This window comes from Spermophilus citellus, assembly GCF_964194105.1.
Source record: "Spermophilus citellus genome assembly, chromosome: 7".
NCBI classification, from domain to species: domain Eukaryota; kingdom Metazoa; phylum Chordata; class Mammalia; order Rodentia; family Sciuridae; genus Spermophilus; species Spermophilus citellus.
The window spans coordinates 55588068-55610066 of record NC_138188.1 but is presented as its reverse complement, the minus strand read 5'-3'; the positions used below and the strand labels follow the sequence as shown (position 1 = coordinate 55610066).

At 38.6% G+C, this 21999-nt stretch overlaps 1 protein-coding gene across 1 annotated transcript; it reads right to left on the bottom strand.

Moving 5' to 3' along the window:
• Positions 1–16887: 16887 nt before the first annotated feature.
• On the bottom strand, positions 16888–18739 carry LOC308653287 (melanoma inhibitory activity protein 2-like; the record flags this gene model as incomplete). Its single annotated transcript, XM_081301903.1, is given in 2 exon segments — positions 16888–17412; positions 17414–18739. Coding segments are annotated over 2 exon segments (1680 nt in total). The 3' UTR covers positions 16888–17058.
• Positions 18740–21999: the final 3260 nt, after the last annotated feature.

The window sequence follows — 21999 nt, the reverse complement described above, 5'->3', positions numbered from 1 at the left end:
AGAATCTGGTGCAGCCAGGCTTGGGCTCCCGGGGCTGCTTTGGCCTGGGATTGGGGAACCCGCAGCGGTTGCTCTGAGGAGCCTACGCCTAGCAGAACGTGGCGGGGATCGGAGAGACCGGCTCCTGGCTCCCATAGCGGCTCAGGCTCAGGGTTGGGGATCCTACAGGGTCTGCTTCTTGGTCCGGGTCCTGCTGGGTGCTGCGGGGGCCTGGGGGGCAGAGTGGAGCTGCCTCCTGCGCCCAGAGCAGGCTAAGGGTCCCGCCGGTGTGGTATTGCGACACCCCAACTCCAGCTGGGGCCGAGGAGAGTAGCCGCCCACGCCTGGAACAGGACCAGCGACCAGACGGCAGGGTAGCCAAGTCAACCCACTTGGAGTGGAAGCAGTGAAGAGCTCCCGTCTGATCCTGCAGGGTAGGCAGTCCTCTGTCCCACTGGCAGGGCAGGCTCGGCAGCCTGCCAGTGTGGTGGACGAGTAACATCGAGGCAGTCACGTCACACTGGTTGGAGTGGGGGTTGAACAGAGCCGCCGTCAGCGTCCGGAAGGAGCCCAGAGACCCGTTGGAGAGGCAGTTAGGTACCCCCACTGGGAGTGGGGGTTGAGCAGAACTGCTGCCCAGGCCTGCAGGGTGGGCAGATCTGAGACCCACCGGCGGAACAGGCTTGGAGGCCGACCAGCGTGGTAGACACGTCACATCAATTGGAGTAGGGGTGGAGAAGAGCTACCGCCCATATCTGGATCAGGACCAACGATCCGAGGACGTGGTAGGAACGTCACCGCAATTGGAGTGGGGGCAGAGTAGAGCAGCCACCCGTGCCTGCAGGGTGGGCAGACCTACGACCAAACAGCGTAGTGGATAGATCACCCTGATTAGAGGAGGAGCACAACCACCACCCGCCCTACAAGAGAGATATTCCAACTATACAAGAGCAATATAAATAAACAGGGGGAAAAATTTCAAAAACACAACAGTTTCACCAAGCAGAAAGAAACGCAAGCAATATGAAAAGACAAGGAAAGAAAGGAACACAAGCATTGCAGGTCAACTCAACTTTAGAAGAGGTAATAGCTGCAACAGATGGAATGTCAGATAAAGAGTTCAGGATATACATGCTTCAGATGATCTGGACTCTCAAGGAAGACATGAGACAGCAAAATCAGACAATGAAAGATCACATTGACAAGGAACTACAGAAACAAATCCAGGAAGTAAAAGATCAATTTCACAGGGAGTTAGAAGTAATAAAAAACAAACAAATGGAAATCCTAGAAATGCAGGAAGCAATAAACCAACTTAAAACCTCAATTGACAATACTACCAGCAGAATAGATCACTTAGAAGATAGAACATCAGACAATGAAGACAAAGTATTTCAACTTGAGAAGAACATAGACAGTTCAGCAAGACTGCTAAGAAACCATGAACAGAACATTCAAGAATTATGGGATAACATTAAAAGACCAAACTTAAGAGTCATTGGGATACAGGAGGGCACAGAGCTCCAAACCAGAGGAATGAACAATCTATTCAATGAAATAATACGAGAAAACTTCCCAGACTTGAAGAATAAAACAGAATCCCATATCCTAGAAGCCTACAGGACGCCGAAAGTGCAAAATCATAAGAGATCCACACCTAGACACATTATAATGAAGATGCACAACATACAGAATAAGAAGAGAATTTTAAAAGCTACAAGAGAAAGAAAGCAGATTACATTTAGGGGTAAACCAATCAGGATAACAGCTGATCTCTCAACAAAGACTCTGAAAGCTAGAAGATCCTGGAATAACATTTTTCAAACACTGAAAGAAAATGGGCTCCAACCAAGAATCGTGTATCCGGCGAAATTAAGCTTCAGGATGGAAGATGAAATTAAAACCTTTCACGATAAACAAAAGTTAAAAGAATTCGCAGCTAGAAAACCATCTCTTCAAAAAATCCTTGGCAAAATATTACAGGAAGAGGAAACTGAAAATAACATTGATAACCATCAGTGGGAGGTAGGACAGTAAAGGGGGGAAAGTAATAAAAGAGGAAAACTATCAGGTTTAGTAACATAAATAAACAAATATGACTGGAGGAACAAACCAAATCTCAATAATAACCCTAAATGTTAATGGCTTAAACTCACCAATTAAGAGACACAGGCTAGTCGAATGGATCACAAAACAAGATCCAACAATATGTTGCCTACAGGAGATGCATTTGATAGGAAAAGATATACATAGACTGAAGGTGAAAGGCTGGGAAAAATCATTCCACTCATATGGACTGCGGAAACAAGCAGGAGTGTCCATACTCATATCAAACAAAATAGATTTCAAGCCAAAGTTAATCAAAAAGGATAAAGAGGGACACTGCATACTGCTCAAGGGAACCATACACCAACAAGACATAACAATCATAAATATATATGCCCCAAACAACGGTGCAGCTACGTTCATCAAGCAAACTGTTCTCAAGTACAAGAGTCTAATAGACCACCATACAATAATCATGGGAGACTTCAACACACCTCTCTCACCACTGGACAGATCTTCCAAACAAAAGTTAAATAAGGAAACTGTAGAACTCAACAACACAATTAACAACTTAGACTTAATTGACATATATAGAATATACCACCCAACATCAAGTAGTTACACTTTTTTCTCAGCAGCACATGGATCCTTCACAAAAATAGATCATATATTATGTCACAGGGCAACTCTTAGACAATATAAAGGAGTAGAAATAATACCATGCATCTTATCTGATCATAATGGAATGAAACTGAAAATCAACGATAAAAGAAGGAAGGAAAAATCATGCATCACTTGGAGAATGAACAATAGGTTACTGAATGATCAATGGGTTATAGAAGACATTAAGGAGGAAATTAAAAACTTCTTAGAGTTAAATGAAATCACAGACACAACATATCGGAATCTATGGGACACATTGAAAGCAGTTTTAAGAGGAAAATTCATTGCTTGGAGCGCATTCCTTAAAAAAAGAAAAAACCAACAAATAAACGATCTCATATATCATCTCAAAATCCTAGAAAAAGAAGAGCAAAACAACAGCAAAAGAAGTAGAAGGCAAGAAATAATTAAAATCAGAGCTGAAATTAATGAAATCGAAACAAAAGAAACAATTGAAAAAATTCACAAAACCAAAAGCTGGTTCTTTGAAAAAATAAATAAAATCGACAGACCCTTAGCCATGCTAATGAAGAGAAGAAGAGAGAGAACCCAAATTACTAGCATACGGGATGAAAAAGGCAATATCACAACAGACACTTCAGAAATACAGAAGATAATCAGAAATTACTTTGAATCCTTATACTCCAATAAAATAGAAGATACTGAAGGTATCGATAAATTTCTTAAGTCATATGATCTGCCCAGATTGAGTCAGGAAGATATAGACAGCCTAAACAGACCAATAACAATAGAGGAAATAGAAGAAACCATCAAAAGACTACCAACTAAGAAAAGCCCAGGACCGGATGGGTATACAGCAGAGTTTTACAAAACCTTTAAAGGGGAACTAACACCAATACTTTTCAAGCTATTTCAGGAAATAGAAAAAGAGGGAGAACTTCCAAAGACATTCTACGAGGCCAACATCACCCTGATACCTAAACCAGACAGAGACACTTCAATGAAAGAAAACTACAGACCAATATCTCTAATGAACCTAGATGCAAAAATCCTCAATAAAATTCTGGCGAATCGGATTCAAAATCGCATCAAAAAAATTATACACCATGATCAAGTAGGATTCATCCCTGGGATGCAAGGCTGGTTCAATATACGGAAATCAATAAATGTTATACACCACATCAATAGACTTAAAAATAAGAACCATATGATCATCTCGATAGATGCAGAAAAAGCATTCGACAAAGTACAGCATCCCTTTATGTTCAAAACTCTAGAAAAATTAGGGATAACAGGATCGTACCTCAACATTGTTAAAGCAATCTATGATAAGCCACAGGTCAGCATCATTCTGAATGGAGAAAAATTGAAGGCATTCCCTCTAAGATCTGGTACAAGACAGGGATGCCCTCTCTCACCACTTCTGTTCAACATAGTCCTCGAAACACTGGCCAGAGCAATTAGACAGACGAAAGAAATTAAAGGCATAAAAATAGGAAAAGAAGAACTTAAATTATCACTATTTGCAGACGATATGATTCTATACCTAACAGACCCAAAAGGGTTTACAAAGAAACTATTAGAGTTAATAAATGAATTCAGCAAAGTGGCAGGATATAAAATCAACACACATAAATCAAATGCATTCCTGTATATCAGCGACAAATCCTCTGAAACGGAAATAAGGACAACTACTCCATTCACAATATCCCCCCAAAAAAATAAAATACCTGGGAGTCAACTTAACAAAAGAGGTGAAAGACCTATACAATGAAAACTACAGAACCCTAAAAAGAGACATAGAAGAAGACCTCAGAAGATGGAAAAATATACCGTTCATGGATAGGCAGAACTAACATCATCAAAATGGCGATATTACCAAAAGTTCTCTATAAGTTCAATGCTATCCCAATCAGATTCCCAACAGCATTTCTTGTAGAAATAGATAAAACAATCAGGAAATTCATATGGAATAATAAAAGACCCAGAATAGCAAAACCAATGCTAAGCAGGAAGTGTGAATCAGGCGGTATAGCGATACCAGACTTCAAACTATACTACAGAGCAATAGTCACAAAAACAGCATGGTACTGGTACCAAAACAGGCGAGTGGACCAATGGTACAGAATAGAAGACACAGTAACCAATCCACAAAACTACAACTATCTTATATTTGATAAAGGGGCTAAAAGCATGCAATGGAGGAAGGATAGCATCTTCAACAAATGGTGCTGGGAAAACAGGAAATCCATTTGCATCAAAATGAAACTGAATCCCTTTCTCTCGCCATGCACAAAAGTTAACTCAAAATGGATCAAGGAGCTCGATATTAAATCAGAGACACGGCATCTGATAGAAGAGAAAGTCGGCTATGATCTACATACTGTGGGGTCAGGCTCCAAATTCCTCAATAGGACACCCATAGCGCAAGAGTTAACAACCAGAATCAACAAATGGGACTTACTCAAACTAAAAAGTTTTCTCTCAACAAAAGAAACAATAAGAGAGATAAACAGGGAGCCTACATCCTGGGAACAAATCTTTACCCCACACACTTCAGATAGAGCCCTAATATCCAGAGTATACAAAGAACTCAAAAAATTAGATAATAAGATAACAAATAACCCAATCAACAAATGGGCCAAGGACCTGAACAGACACTTCTCAGAGGAGGACATACAATCAATCAACAAGTACATGAAAAAATGCTCAACATCGCTAGCAGTCAGAGAAATGCAAATCAAAACCACCCTAAGATACCATCTCACTCCAGTAAGATTGGCAGCCATTAAGAAGTCCAACAACAACAAGTGCTGGCGAGGATGCGGGGAAATGGGTACACTTGTTCATTGTTGGTGGGACTGCAAAATGGTGCAGCCAATTTGGAAAGCAGTGTGGAGATTTCTTGGAAAGCTGGGAATGGAACCACCATTTGACCCAGCTATTCCCCTTCTCGGTCTATTCCCTAAAGACCTAACAAGAGCATGCTACAGGGACACTGCTACATCGATGTTCATAGCAGCACAATTCATGATAGTAAGATTGTGGAACCAACCTAGAAGCCCTTCAATAGATGAATGGATTAAAAAAATGTGGCATCTATACACAATGGAGTATTACTCTGCATTAAGAAATGACAAAATCATAGAATTTGGAGGGAAATGGATGGCATTAGAGCAGATTATGCTAAGTGAAGCTAGCCAATCCTTAAAAAACAAATGCCAAATGTCTTCTTTGATATAAGGGGAGTAACCAAGGACAGGGTAGAGACGAAGAGCTGGAGAAGAAGATTAACATTAAACAGGGATGATAGGCGGGAGGGAAAGGGAGAGTTAAGGGAAATTGCATTGAATTGGAAGGTGAGCCTCAGGGTTATACACAATTACATATAAGAGGAAAGTAGGAGTAGGATAAAAATTATATAAGTGGAAGAAACGATTTATCGTAGAGGGGGTGGAGAGAAAGAAGGGGAGGGGAGGGGAGGGGAGGGGAGGGGAGGGGAGGGGGGATAGTGGAGAATGGGATAGACAGCAGAATACATCAGTCACTAGAAAGGCAATTTATAAATCAATGGAAATGTAACTGATGTGACACAGCAATCTGTATACGGGGTAAAAATGGGAGTTCATAACCCACTTGAATCAATCTGTGAAATATGGTATATTAAGAACTATGTAATGTTTTGAACAACCAACAATAAAATATTATAAAAAAAAAATCTTTCCACAAAGAAAAGCCCACATCCAGATGGCTTTACTGGTGTTTTTTCTTTCTTCTTTTCTTTTTCTTTTTGGTACTTGGGATTGAACCCAGGAGGGCTTCATCACTGAGCTACATCCCCAGCCATTTTCTGAGACAGGGACTTGCTAAGTTGCCAAGGCTGACTTCTAACTTGTGATCCTCTTGCCTCAGTCTCCTGTAAAGGCATGCACCATTGTGCCTGGCCTTTATTTGTGAATGGCATCAAAAATACAAAGAAGAAATAATTACAATCTTTCACAAGTTTTTAGAAGATAGAAGAGAAGGGAATACTTCCCAATTTATTTTTTAGGATAAATATTATCCTGATATCAAAGGTAGACAAAACTATCAAGAAAATAAAACTGATCCTGGCATTGTTGTGCATGCTTATAATCCCAGCTAATCCCAGCTTCTCAGAATATTAAGGCAGGAGGATCACAAATTTGAGGCCATCCTTGGCGACTTAGCAATATCATGTCTCAAAAAAAATTAATAAAAAGGGGTAAGGATCTGACTCAGTGGTAGAGCCCCACTGAGTTTAATTCCTAGTACTGGAGGTGTTAAAAAAAGAAAAAGAAATAAACCATAGACTAGTAATCCTCATGAATACACTGAATACTCTTGTAAAAATTTCCAGCAAAGTAGCTGGAAATGATAGTGCATGCCCGTAGCTCCATCTGCTTGGGAGGCTGAGACAGGAGAATCACTTGAACCCAGAAATTTGAATTAGCCTAAGTAAAATAACAAGACCCCATCTCAATAAAATAACAAAAATTGAAAAATTTGTTAGTAAACTGAATTCAACAACATATAAAATGAAGTAAACATTGTGATCAAATGAGATTTATCCCAGGAATGTATTGTTGTTTTAACATTTAAAAATCAATATAATATACTGTGTTAATTAAAGAAAGAATAAAATCTATAGGGTCATCTCAGACACAGAGAAAAAAAAGTTTGGAAGAATTTAACACTTAGTCCTGATAAATACACTCAACAAATTAGAAATAGAAGGTACTTCCTTCTACCTAAAAGAGAATCTGAGTAAAAATTTTAATAGATACTTTAGGCCAAAACAATCCAAGTGGAAGCATATAAAAATGATTAACAGCGTTAGTCAAAAGAATGCAAATTAAAGCCATTAAGAATAACATATCACACCTCATAGAATGTTTGTAGTTAACATGATGAACAGTAAAAAAGCACTGCATATGAAGAAAAAGGAACCGCTGTACATTGGTAGTGGTAGTGTAAACTGATGCAGTCACTTTAGAAAAATGTAGCCGTTTTTTGTTTGTTGGTTAGTAAGTTTAACATATATCCCATCAATTCCTGCTAGATATCCACAAAAGAGAAATAAAAATGTATTACACACATACTTGAGTGCTCATAGCAGCATAATTTATATTAGCCAAAAGTTGGAAACAATTTCAAATGCTCAGTAACCCAGGAATGGATAAATCAAATGTAGTACATCTGTGCAATGGGATACTGTTAAGTGTTTGGTATAAAAATAAAAAAAAAAAAAAAACTTCTAGAATAATTTGCAACATGGATGAATCTCAAGAACACATATTAACTGATTGAAAGAAGTCAGACTATATATTATATGATTTCACTTATTTTTAATTTTTTTTCTTTTTTTAATGGCACAATATCTTTATATTGTTTATTTATTTTTATGTGGTGCTGAGGATCGAACCCAGAGCCTCACACATGCAAGGTAAGTACTCTACCACTGAGCCACAACCCCAGCCCTGAACATTTTCTATACCTTTATTTATTTATTTTTATGTGGTACTGAGCCCAGTGCCTCATACGTAGGAGGCAAGCACTTTACCATCTTGTCATAATCCCAGACCTGATTTCACTTAATAACAGTTTGATTGCACTACTGTGGATTGAATCCAGGGTCTTGTTCATGATGGGCAAGCATTCTACCACTGAACTACCCCTTCTGCCCCATATGATTTTATTTATATGAAATATCAAGAAAAAGCAAATACAAAGACAAAAAGCAGATTAGTGATTGTCTAGAAATGGGAATTGATTGCACATGTGCACAAGATATTTAAATTTTTTAAATTTTTGGTTCTTCTTAGTTATGTATGACATTAGAATTCATTTTGATAAAATTATAAAACATGTAATATATATTATTCTAATTAGGAGTCAATTCTTGTGGGTAGGTATGATGGTAGGACTCACTTAGGTATTTTCATATGTGTACATAGAAAAATTATGTTAGATTTATTCTGCCTTTCTTATTTCTATCCCCTATTCCTTTTATTTCCCTTTGTTTAATCTGCTTAACACCTCTTCTTTCCCTCCCCTGCTTTATTGTGGTTTTAGCTTCTACGTATCAGCAAAAAAATTCTACCTTTAGTGTTTGGGATTAGCTTATTTCACTTTGCATGATATTTTCCAGCTCCATCCACTTAACATCAAATGTCTTAAAGACATTTTTCTTTAATGCTGAATAATATTCCATTGTGTATACCACAATTTTTTATCCATTCATCTGTTTATGGACATCAGGGTTGGTTCTATAGCTTTGCTATTGTGAATTGTGCTGCTGTAAACATTGATGTGGCTGGGTCACAGTAGAATGCTAATTTAAAATGCTTTAGATACATGCTAAGGTGTGGGATAATTGGGTCATATGGTGGTTCCATTGCTAGGTTTTGGAGGCATGTTCATATTGTTTTCCAGAGTAGTTGCACCAATTTGCTGTCACACCAACAATGTATGAGAATTCCCTTTTACCCACATCCTCACCAACATTTATTGCTGGTATTCTCAATATTTTCCATGGTGACTGGAGTGAGATGGAATCTCAGCATAATTTGTTTGTTTAGTTATAGTTTGACACAATACCTTTATTTTTATGTGGTTCTGAGGATCAAACCCAGAAATCCTGCATATGTTAGGTGAGCACTCTACTGCTGAGCTATGACCCAGCCCTCAGTGTAGTTTTAATTTGCATTTGTCTGATTGCTAGAGACATTGAACACTTTTCATATATTTGTTCATAATTTGTATTTCTTCTTTTACAAAGGCTCTGTTCAGCTCCTTTGCCTATTTAATGACTGGTTATTTGTTTTATTGGTGTTAAACCTTTTGAGTTTTTTGTATATGCTGGAAATTAATGCCCTCTCTGAGATGCAGATGGCAAAGATTTTCTCCCATTCTGTAGGTTCTTGCTTTAGATTCTTGATTGTTTCATTTGATATAAGTAAGCTTTTTATTTTAATACCATCTCATTTATTGATTTTTTTTCATTTTATTTCTCGTGATTTAGGTGTCTTGTTCAGGAAGTAAGTTTCTGTGACAATATGTTGAAGTTTTGTGCCTACCTTTTCTTCTTGTAGGTGCAGAGTTCTGGTCTAATTTCAAATATTATTAGTTTTTGATCCACTTAGAGTTGATTTTTGTTCAGGATGAGAAAAAAAAAGCAAATATAGAGACATAAAAGAAAGTAGTTACTTGTTTTCTAGAAATGCAAATAGACTACAGATGAGCTCAAGAGATCTTTTTAAGTTGGCAGAAATATGCTAAAGTCGGATTTTGGTTGCACAACTTATAAATTAAGTAAAATCATTGAATTGTATACTTACCACAGATGAATTTTATGTTATTGAAATCATAGCTCAACAAAGATATAAGGAAAAATAAGGTGTTTTATGGAAAATTTTTAATTTTCTATATAGAATATAGAAAATATATTCAGATTATTCTATAAATATCTTAAATTGTGAATTACAATGTCTGAGAACATTCTTCACTGACCTCCTCCATATACAAAGTAAACTAAACTCATTAACATATTCTATTGCTAGGCAGAACTAACATTATCAAAATGGCGATATTACCAAAAGTTCTCTATAGGTTTAATGCAATGCTAATCAAAATCCCAACGGCATTTCTTGTAGAAATAGATAAAGCAACGATGAAATACATATGGAAAAATAAAAGACCCAGAATAGCAAAAGCAATTCTAAGCAGGAAGTGTGAATCAGGCGGTATAGCGATACCAGATTTCAAACTATATTACAGAGCAATAGTCACAAAAACAGCATGGTACTGGTACCAAAACAGGCGGGTGGACCAATGGTACAGAATAGAGGACACAGAGACTAATCCACAAAGTTACAACTATCTTATATTTGATAAAGGAGCTAAAAGCATGCAATGGAGGAAGGATAGCATCTTCAACAAATGGTGTTGGGAAAACTGGAAATCCATATGCAACAAAATTAAACTGAATCCCTTTCTCTCACCATGCACAAAAGTTAACTCAAAATGGATCAAGGAGCTTGATATCAAATCAGAGACTCTGCGTCTGATAGAAGAAAAAGTTGGCTCCGATCTACATATTGTGGGGTCGGGCTCCAAATTCCTTAATAGGACACCCATAGCACAAGAGTTAATAACAAGAATCAACAAATGGGACTTACTTAAACTAAAAAGTTTATTCTCAGCAAGAGAAACAATAAGAGAGGTAAATAGGGAGCCTACATCATGGGAACAAATTTTTACTCCTCACACTTCAGATAGAGCCCTAATATCCAGAGTATACAAAGAACTCAAAAAAATAGACAATAAGATAACAAATAACCCAATCAACAAATGGGCCAAGGACCTGAACAGACACTTCTCAGAGGAGGATATACAATCAATCAACAAGTACATGAAAAAATGCTCACCATCTCTAGCAGTCAGAGAAATGCAAATCAAAACCACCCTAAGATACCATCTCACTCCAGTAAGATTGGCAGCCACTATGAAGTCAAACAACAACAAGTGCTGGAGAGGATGTGGAGAAAAGGGTACACTTGTGCATTGCTGGTGGGACTGCAAATTGGTGTGGCCAATTTGGAAAGCAGTTTGGAGATTCCTGGGAAAGATGGGAATGGAACCACCACTTGACCCTGCTATTGCCCTTCTTGGACTATTCCTTGAAGACCTTAAAAGAGCGTACTACAGGGATACTGCCACATCGATGTTCATAGCAGCACGATTCACAGTATCTAGACTGTGGAACCAACCCAGATGATTCACAATATCTAGACTGTGGAACCAACCCAGATGCCCTTCAATAGATGAATAGATAAAAAAAAATGTGGCATTTATACACAATGGAGTACTACGCAGCACTAAAAATGACAAAATCATGGAATTTGCAGGGAAATGGATGGCACTAGAGCAGATTATGCTTAGTGAAGCTAGCCAATCCCTAAAAAACAAATACCAAATGTCTTCTTTGATATAATGAGAGCAACTATGAACAGAGCGGGGAGGAAGAGTAGGAAGAAAAGATTAACATTAAACAGACACATGAGATGGGAGGGAAAGGGAGAGAAAAGGGAAATTGCATGGAAATGAAGGGAGGCCCTCATTGCTATACAAAATTACATATAAGAGGTTGTGAGGGGAATGGGAAAATAAACAAGGAGAGAAATGAATTACAGTAGATGGGGTAGAGAGAGAAGATGTGAGGGAAGGGGAGGGGGGATAGTAGGGGATAGGAAAGGTCGCAGAATACAACAGTTACTAATAGGGCATTATGTAAAATTGTGGATGTGTAACCGACATGATTCTGCAATCTGCATTTGGGGTAAAAATTGGGAGTTCATAACCCACTTCAATCTAATGTATGAAATATGATATATCAAGAGCTTTGTAATGTTCTGAACCAATAAAAAAAGAAAAAAAACATATTCTATTGCTTCATCTTTGCTGTCAGAACTTGATCTTACTATGTTTTTAATTTTGATACTCATTAAAAAGTTACTTTAGAATTTACCATGTGTTTTTTAAAAAATATCTTAAAGCCTTGTTAATATATATGAATTTTTAAAATTAATTTTATACCTTTAAGAACATTATTCAAGGTTTAGGGTTGTAGCTCAGTGGTAAAGCACTTGCCTAGCATGTGTGAGGCTCTGGGTTTGATCCCCAGCACCACATAAAAATAAATAAACAAAATAAAGCATTGTGTCTATCTACAACTAACAAAAATTTTTAAAAAGCATATTGTTCAAATAGTAATGATGAAAATTTAAATTTTAGTTAAAACATGATTTTAGTGTCTGAGGCAGATCACTGATTGTCCATTCTCCTTCAGTAGCAGAACTCTCATATTGTTGGATGCTGAGATTTAAAAAAAATGTATGTTTCTGCCTCCTTTGCAGGCACTAGTAGCCAATGAAGATTGGAATTCTGGTAAAGCCCTTAAAGGATAATACACCATTTCCCCCTGAATAAAATATCTGTAGCTTTTGTAGCAGTTATCTAAAAATTTGAGGTGACCTTGAGAAACCTAGACAGATGGTAGGACCTTGGGTCTTTGTTACCATAACGGTCTTTACACTGCTCACCTCCATTCTTCTGTGCAAGAAAAACATTTACTTTTAAAAACTATTGTTATTTTGGGCCTCCATTACATGTAGCCTTTTTTTCTGATTCAACTATTCTTACTTGTATGAGGAGTTGTTCTTTAAATATATTATATTAGTCAGGTTTTCATTACTGGGACAAAATATCTGGGAAAATATGTAAATTCTTAAAGCAGAAAAGATTTATTTTGGCTTATGGCTTTAGAAAATCATGTTCATTTGGTCCTGTTGCGTGGGGCTTTGGGCTTTTGGGGATGCAGAACATCACGGTGGGGAGTACATGGTGGAGCAGAGGTACTTACCTCATGGCATCCAGGAAGCAATGAGAGAGTTGGGGGAGGCAGCTAGGGACAAGATATACCCTTCAAGGACATGCCTTCAGTGACCTACTTCCTCCAACTAGGCCATGAACCCTAATGCTTCCTCCACCTCTCAGTAGGGCCACAGATTAGTTCTGAAGCCTTCAGAGCATTAACCTTTGGAGTTCATTTTATATCAAAACTATAACATGTGTTTTCATACTAATTTTTTTTACACAAAAACCCAAAGAAAATCAGTTTTGTCATTTTTATTAATACTATTTCATGTTTTTTTTACTTTCATATTTTTTAACAGTGACATTGTTCATACTATTAGCTGTTCCTAAAATTTATTTTGACTCCTACATACCCTAAATGAGTACATTTTATGAGAATTCAGTAGGGTGCTTTTATTTTCATTTTGTTAATATATATAAAATGTAAAACTGACCACTTAACTATTTTTAAGTGTGAATTTCATTGGCAATAAGTACATTTACAGCATTGTGCAACCATTGTCACGATTTATTTGTAGATATTTTTCATCATTCCAAACTGTTCTCATTAGACAGTAATTTACAATTTTCTTCCCCCCTCCAACTCATGGTAACCTCTAATCTACGTGTCTGTCTCTCTCAATTAGCCTACTCTATATACCTTATGTAAATGCAATTATGTACTATTTGTCCTTTTGCATGTGGCTTATTTGACTTAGTCTTCATAGTGCCCATGGTTTATCCATGTTGTAGAATTTCTCAGAATTTTAAACTTTTGAGAGAGAGAGAGAGAGAGAGAGAGAGAGAGAGAGAGAGAGAGATCTTTTTTGTAGATGGACACAACACAATGCCTTTATTTTTTTATGTGGTGCTGAGAATCGAACCCGGGTCTCACCTGTGCTAAGCAAGCGCTCTACTACTAAGCCATAATCCCAGCCCCAAGAAAGGCTTAAACTTTTTAAGGATGAATAATACCCAATGTGTGTATGCCACTGTTTATCTACTTATTTGTTAATGGACATTTAGGTTTTAACCTTTGGCTATTGTGAATAATACTGCTAACAAACATTGGTATACCAAGTATTTGTTTGATCCCCAGCTTCAGTACTTTTGGGTAGATACCTAGAATTTTTGGATCATCTGATAATTCCCTATTTAACTTTTGGAGGAACTGCCAAACTCACAACCACTGCACCATTTTATATTCCCACCAGCAAAGTGCAAGTGTTTAAATTTCTCTACATCCTCACCAGTACTTAATTTTTTAATATAATTTAATAATAGCTATTTTAGTTTTCTATTACTATGACAAAATACCTAAAATAAAGATGAAAAGTATTTGGGCTTAAGTGTCAATCCATGGTTGTTTGGCTCTTTTGCCTTTGGTAATTTACAGTAATTTTCAATTTTCTTATGGTATGGCATGGTCTTATGGTATGGCAGAACATCAAGGCAGGGCGTGTGTGGAGGAGGAAGCTGTTTACCTCAGGGAGCCAAGATGCAGAGAGAGAGAAAGGGGCTAGGATTTCAACATACCTTCAATGGCATGTCCACAGTGTTCTTTCTTCTCTTAGGTCCTACCTCTTAAAGGCCTCACCACAGACTGGCAATCAAAGAACACAAGCCCAACATTTAAGATCCACACTGTATCTATCCTAATAGAAAAGAAATGTCTGTGGTGGTTCTGATTTGCATTTCTCTAACAGGTAGTGACTGTGAACATTTTTTCATGTAATAAATTTGTCTTCTTTGAGGATACTTTTATTGAAGTTCTTTGTTCACTTTCAATTAAATTGTTTATTTTTTGTTGTTGAATTGTAAGAATACTTTACATATTCTGGATATTAATTCTTTTGTAGATATATGATTCACAAATATTTTCTCCCATTTTGTGAGTTGTTCTTAATGTTCTTTGATACACAAGTTTTTCATTTTAATGAGGTCCAGTTTAATTTTTTTTTTTTTTGTTTGCATTTCTGGACTCATGTATCCAAGAAGCATTATCAGATTGAATATCATGAAGTTTTCCTATGAATTTTGTTTTTTTACTTTTTATGTTTTGTGTTTGATCCATTTGATTTGATTTTGGTATACAGTATAAGATTTCAAAGAAAACCAGAGCCCAACAGTAGTAAAGCAATAAAAAAACCATATTTTTAATCAGGAACCATTATAAAAGGGGAAGATAGACCTCTTTATAGAACTAGGCTCATTTGTGAATGCATCTTGAAAGGTAGGGATTCATATTCAAACAACTGAGCAAGTGGATAGAAAGTTACTAGGAGGAAACACCAGGGGTCAGAGGGGGATTCTGAAACAAACAATTTAACAAGACTTTTGCTTTAGGCAGGAAGGTGATCAGAAGGGATGACAGGGAGTGCAAAATTTGAGCAGATATATTGAGGGTGATCAAATTGGGGGGAATTCTGGTGAACTGATTTACAAACTTCTTGCCAAAATTAGATGATCTAAAGTGCACAAAGTTCAAAGGTTGAGGCCTAATTAGGATAATAATTTAGAGAAGCCTAACTCACAATTGTTGAAGGAGAGCCCCGCGTTCCTCTGCAGGGCCACCGGTCGCCCCCGCCTCGGGGACCTGCGGGGAGGGCCCGCGAGAGGCCCAGTAACATTTGGTGAATAAACTGCATATTTCCAGCTCTGTGACACATGCATGTGGAAGGGACGGAGGGAGACGTTTGTGCTTTTCTTTTCCCCAACTCAATCATTCAAGGCTCCTTCAAATGTTTCCTTAAATAGAGTAACATATTTCATTTCTGTCCACCTATGGACTGTCCCCACTTTTATCATGTTCTTATCAAGTGTGGCACCTCTTATAAACTTAAGTGTGGTCTGGTTTCTCTAAACTATGACCTCCCTCCTTATAGAAGTGTTGTTTTCTGGATATCGGGAGATGCATTTGTCTCTGGTGATTCTTCGACTTGTCTCTTGCATTTCCCAATCTGGAGCTCCCCTAGAACTTCAGACTCAACTTCTCCAAAAATGAAATAATCACATGGCCACGGACACCACAGTTCTCCCAGTCTTCATAAGACCAAGCAGGTCAGGTTGCTTATTGTCCCACACAGGAAAGTTGATCACTTGAGATGGCGGCGGGAAGTGAGTAAGCCGCTCTGTGCTCCGCGCCGCCGCGTCTGAAAAGATGAGGTAAAGATCATTAAAGGAGATCTGTCGACAAAAACCCAGCACCGAGTCAAGAAAGGGGCCTAGGTGGAGTGAATCCGCCACTAATCCAGCCAAGGTGAAGGGAGTCCATCACGACTTCAGCGCGAGCAGTAAGGCTGCAGCCCCAGCTGCACGGCTCTATCGGCCCCATCTCCTTCTCCTCTCTGCCTCTCCGCCTTGCTTCTTTCTCCCCAGCTGTCTCTCCTCCCAAGCTCAGTCTCTAAATTTAGGTCTCAATTTCTTTCCCCCACCCCGCCCGCTCTCCTGCGTGTCCGGTACCCGCGGCCCTGAGGCGCCGCCTCCCCTCCCCCAACCCGCACCTAGTAAAATTTTTGGTTTGGAGTATTTACTAATCTCTGTCAAGAAGCTGGTTTGTAAGCAGATATTCTTCCTGATATTTTTCCCCATTATCTCCAGGAAGAAGCCCTTGATTAATTTCCTGAAATGATCTTGTAGAATTTGGAGTTACTAATAATAATCCTATTTTGCTTAATAGGTGTCTTCCCCATAGGTTTACTGGTAAGGACTCTAACACATAAGGTTTAAAACCTCCACTGTTCCCATCAGGATCCTCCCAATGGAGATAATTTGCACTTTGAGCAGGCTGTGAGATTTGTCCAATTCCCTCTAAGTTAGCTGGTTCTATATGTAAGGGCCAATTCTTAGGCCAGAAGAGACTGGATAGGACTGATATATCTGCTCCGGTGTCCACTACACCTTTGAACTCTTTATGATTAATTTTAAGTTCCAGTAAGAAGCATTCCTGCTGCATTAATTGAGCAATTAATTACACTACACTCTTTTTGGGAGGTTGGAAACCAAATTTAATTGTGGATGTCCATCCAAATTACAGGATAATAAAAGTAATTGAGTAATTGTATTTTTTGGAGTAAACCGAAGGGCAAAATTTGACTTTACAGTAACATTTAATTCTCCTTCAAAATAAGAATCTACTACTCCAGGTATCACCATGATGGCCCCTTTTAAATTGTTACTTCCCAAAATTAAACCTATACTTTCTCTAGGGATTGGCCCCAAAATACCAGTAGGAATTTGTTGTGGTTCTGGATGTTCAGTAGCAGGCTCATTTGAAGATGGAATGAATCCTGAAGGGAACTCACTTCTACTTTCAGAATGCGGGGGTGGGTGGAGGAAATCCAGCTCTTGGGGGAAGGTCTTGAGAAAAACACTTCCATGCATAGACATCTGGCATTGCAAAAAATGGAGGGGGTGGTGGGCCTGGTGGAAAATAATCTTGAGGTGCTCCATACCTGTTTCCTGGAGGAGGCAGAGGGAAAAATGGTCCTCTTCTCGTGAACTGACTCCTTGGGTCCACAGGAAACAATTCACCTCTGACTGGAGGGAAAGGTGCCAACAATGAGCCAGAGCCAGTTGCTTGGTTTTCAGCAGAGAGAGATGAATCAGGCACATTGGTATCACCAGGATCAAATTTGGTCTCCTTTCTACTGGATTGACTTTCTGAAGACATAGGCCAATCCTCTTTATCCAAAGAAGGCATATTAGAACTTCTGAGTTCTGCTGGTCGCGATGGTCTACCATAATTCGAATAACATCCACCTTGCCAAGGAGGACCCAATGATGAGGGACCATTGGGGGAATTCTTTCTGCCCAATGCTGCCTTTGAAACACCAAGTGCACAGGGATCTTTCTCTACAAGTTCAAACTGAAGCTCCCTTTCAGTTAACTTTTGTCCATTGCGAGCCTTTTGTTTCATGAAATAATGGAGGTTTCTTTCAGCAATCCAAGCCGCCAATTCACTCTCATGTGCTTTTTTCTCAGAGTAAATAATCTTCCCCTGACAGGACTGAATGGTTCTCTCCAATTCTTCTTCAAGATATTTGGCTCGTTTTCTGTAGGTCTCCAGCTCTTTCTTCATATGGCCCATCTCTTCTTTGACCTTGGAAAGTTTCTTCTCTTGCTCCACCCGGTAGTTTTCCTCTACTCTGAGTTTCCCATAGAGTTTCATCCTATTTTCTTGATAGTGTTCCATTATGACTTTACATTTCTGCTGAAGGTTCTCCTTCTCACCTTCAAGCCGTGTATTCTCTGACAGCAAGGTTGCCTGTTCAGTCTTCAGACTTCTAATCTGTTCTCTAAGGTCTTCCTTTGTTTTCTCTACTTCAGATAAGAAAGCACAAGTTTGATATCTTTGTCCTTCTAAGTTTTCTAAGGAGGCCTTTAGCTTAGCACCATCAATCAGTTTCTTTAAAGCTCCTTTTGGCTCATCATCCAAGTGAGCACCAATTCTTGATTCACTCCTCATTCCCCATTCCAAGTTGCCAACATCTGTTTGGGCTCCCGCGCTTGGAGAAGACCTATCTTTCATCTTCAGCAAGCCTTCAGTCAGAGACTCCTCGTGATTTTCTTTATCACTTTGAACTTTTCCTGCATGGACTTGAGAGTCTTCCAATGTGGTGCTCTCTTTACATTGGACACATCCTGTTCCCTCCATGCTTCAGCTTCTCCTTTTATGATTGGTTTCTGACATTGCTGAAGCTGGGAACTTACATCCAAAGCTTCTTTCATTGCCAGCTGAAGTCCTTCCTCACTCATTTGAAGCAGTCTCAGGTTTGTTTTACTTTCAGTTATTTGTGATCTGAGGGATCCTAATTCACCTTCGAGGGACTTTATCCTTCTCGATATATCTGCCATGATTTCATCCTGTTTACAATGTCTGGCCTTTTGCTCTTCTAGCTCTTTTTCTAGAAAGAGTCTTTCATCCCCATGGCTAGGTTTGGACCTATGCAGCTTTTCATAGGTTGCCTTTAAATGTGGGGCTTCTCTTGGACCCTTCTCAAAACTGCCACCCTTTAAAGTTGACTCTATGCCTTCATGCTCTTTTTGAATAAGGCTAACTTTTTCAAGTAGTTCACATTTTTCTTCAATTCTTCTAGAAAGTTTTAGAGCCAGCTGTTTTTCTCTTCGCACATAAAGCCTGCTTTTAACACACTGAAAACTTCTTAACAAAAACAAGAGAAGAAGACAAAAACATCCAATAGCTCTACACATCACCAAATCCCAAGGAACGCCATAAGGATCAGGGCCTGGTTTCATGTCTTCAGACAATGCTGCCACAACCCTTCCTACTTCTTCCAGGACCACCCTCTAATATGGCTGTGGACACTCAGGTGTTTGCTCAGGAATTCCAACCTGCACCAGGCAACGGAGCAGACCACTGAGAACCCCTGCAAGGGGGGGGTTGTGATGTGGGGAGCCGGGGTGAAGGACTCCCAGGAGCCTTGTGGTGCTCAAGTGCCCATCAGGGGTGTCTTGGCCCCTTCCTTCCCTACCCAGTGCATCCTGAAGTGCCAGGGGTTCAGGTCCCTTCCACTCCAGCCAGAGAGGAGTCCTCTCCATGCCACTCACCCCTGAGTTTGGTTTAGGCTAGGCCAAGATGGAGCTTCTCATGAAATTTCTATACAGTCATAATACCACTCAGTTTGATGTCAGGCAAATTCTAAAGCTTTCTAAACTGTCTCAACAGATTTTAGGTCATATTCTTATATGTGTACTGCTTGCCCTTTTGTTTTAATGACCCATTCCTTTCCCTGCTTTTGTCCTCTCCCTTTTTTCTTCCTTCCTTCCTTCCTCCCTCCCTTTCTTCATTTTTTCCTTGTTTTCTTCCTTTCATCCTTCCTCCCTTCCTCCCTCCCTCCCTTCTTTTTTCTCCCTTCCCTCCCTTTTCTTTTCTTGCAGTATTGGGCTTTAAATTCCAAGGCCTTCTGCATGCTTGGCCAGCTCACTACCACTGAGCTACCTCCCCAGACCTGCTGACTCTTTCTAGGATGGTCATTTGAATTATTTCTAACAGAAAAAACTCTCATGATACACTACTTTCTTTCTTTCTTTTTTCTTTTTAATTTTTTAGCTGGGTTAATGACTTATGTTTCTTTTTTTTTAAGTTTACCCTTAATATTGTTTTTATTAAGCTTTATTTTTATAGAGCAAGCAACCATAAAAATTAAACAACTGGTTAAATAAGAACTGTTATTTTAGATCATTGTACTGTCATTTTTTTAACTTTATTTTTTTATTTTTTTTAGTTATACATGACAGCGGAATGTATTTTGACATATAATACATACATGGAATGTACATACATCATTCATATTGTCTATTCTATTCTGTTGCCCTTCCTGTCCTCCTTACTCCTCCCCTCTTCTCCCATCCTTTCTCTCTATCCAATCTAATGTGACACACTTTTTTTTCTTTTTCTCATTACAACATCATATATGTATTCTGTATAACAATGAGCTTCTCCTTCCATTTTCCGTGCAACTCCCCTTCTCCCTCTTTTTCCCTCCCACCTTTCTTCCCTATTAGTGGTAGTCTTCTTCTCATGCTCTTATTCCCTATCCCATTTTGAGTTACCCCCCTTATATCAGAGAAGACATTCAGCATTTGTTTTTTAGGGATTGGCTCACTTCACTTAGCATAATCTGCTCTAATGCCATCCATTTGCCTGCAAATGCCATGATCGTGTTATTTTTTAGTGCTGAGTAATATTCCATTGTGCATAAATGCCACCTTTTTTAATCCATTCATCTATTGAAGGGCATCTAGGTTGGTTCCACATTCTAGCTATTATGAATTGTGCTGCTATAAACATTGATGTGGCTGTGTCCCTGTAGTATGTTCTTTTTAGGTCTTTTTGCTATAGTCTGAGAAGGGGAATAGCTGGGTCAAATGGTGGTTCCATTCCCAGCTTTCTAAGTAATCTCCATACTGCTTTCCAAATTGGCTGCACCAATTTGCAGTCCCACCAGCAATGTATGAGTGTATCTTTTTCCCCACAACCTCACCAGTACTTATTGTTGTTTGACTTCATAATGGCTGCCATTCTTATTGGAGTGAGATGGTATCTTAGAGTAGTTTCAATTTTAATTTCTCTGATTGCTAGAGATGGTGAGCATTTTTTCATGTATTTGTTGATTGATTGTATATCCTATTCTGAGAAGTTTCTGTTCGAGTCCTTGGCCCATTTGTTGATTGGGTCATTTAATTTTTGTTGTTTAACTTTTTGGGTTCTTTATATACTATAGAGATTAGAGCTCTATCTGATGTTTGAGGGGTAAAAATTTGTTCCCAGGATGTAGGCTCCCTATTCACCTCAGATATTATTTCTCTTGCTGAGAACAAACTTTTTAGTTTGAATTCGTCCCATTTGTTGATTCTTGGTTTTAACTCTTGTGCTATAGGTGTTATTAAGAAATTTGGGGCCTGCCACCATGTGATGAAGATTAGGGCCAACTTTATCTTCTTTTACATGCAGAGTCTCTGATCTGATTCCTAGCTCCTTGATCCATTTTCAGTTGACTTTTTTGCATGGTAAGAGAAAGGGATTCAATTTCATTTTGTTGCATATGGATTTCCAGTTCTCCCAGCACCATTTGTTGAAGATGCTATCCTTTCTCCATTGCATGGTTTTAGCACCTTTGTCTAATATAAGGTAGTTGTAACTTTGTGGATTTGTCTCTGTGTCCTCTATTTTGTACCATTGGTCTACCAGCTTGTTTTGGTGCCAGTACCGTGCTGTTTTTGTTACTATTGCTCTATAGTATAGTTTAAAATCTGGAATCGCGATGCCACCAATTTCACTCTGCCTGCTTAGAATTACTTTAGCTATTCTGGGTCTCTTGTTTTTCCAGATGAATTTCATGATTGCTTTTTCCATTTCTGCAAGGAATGTTTTTGGGATTTTGATGAGAATTG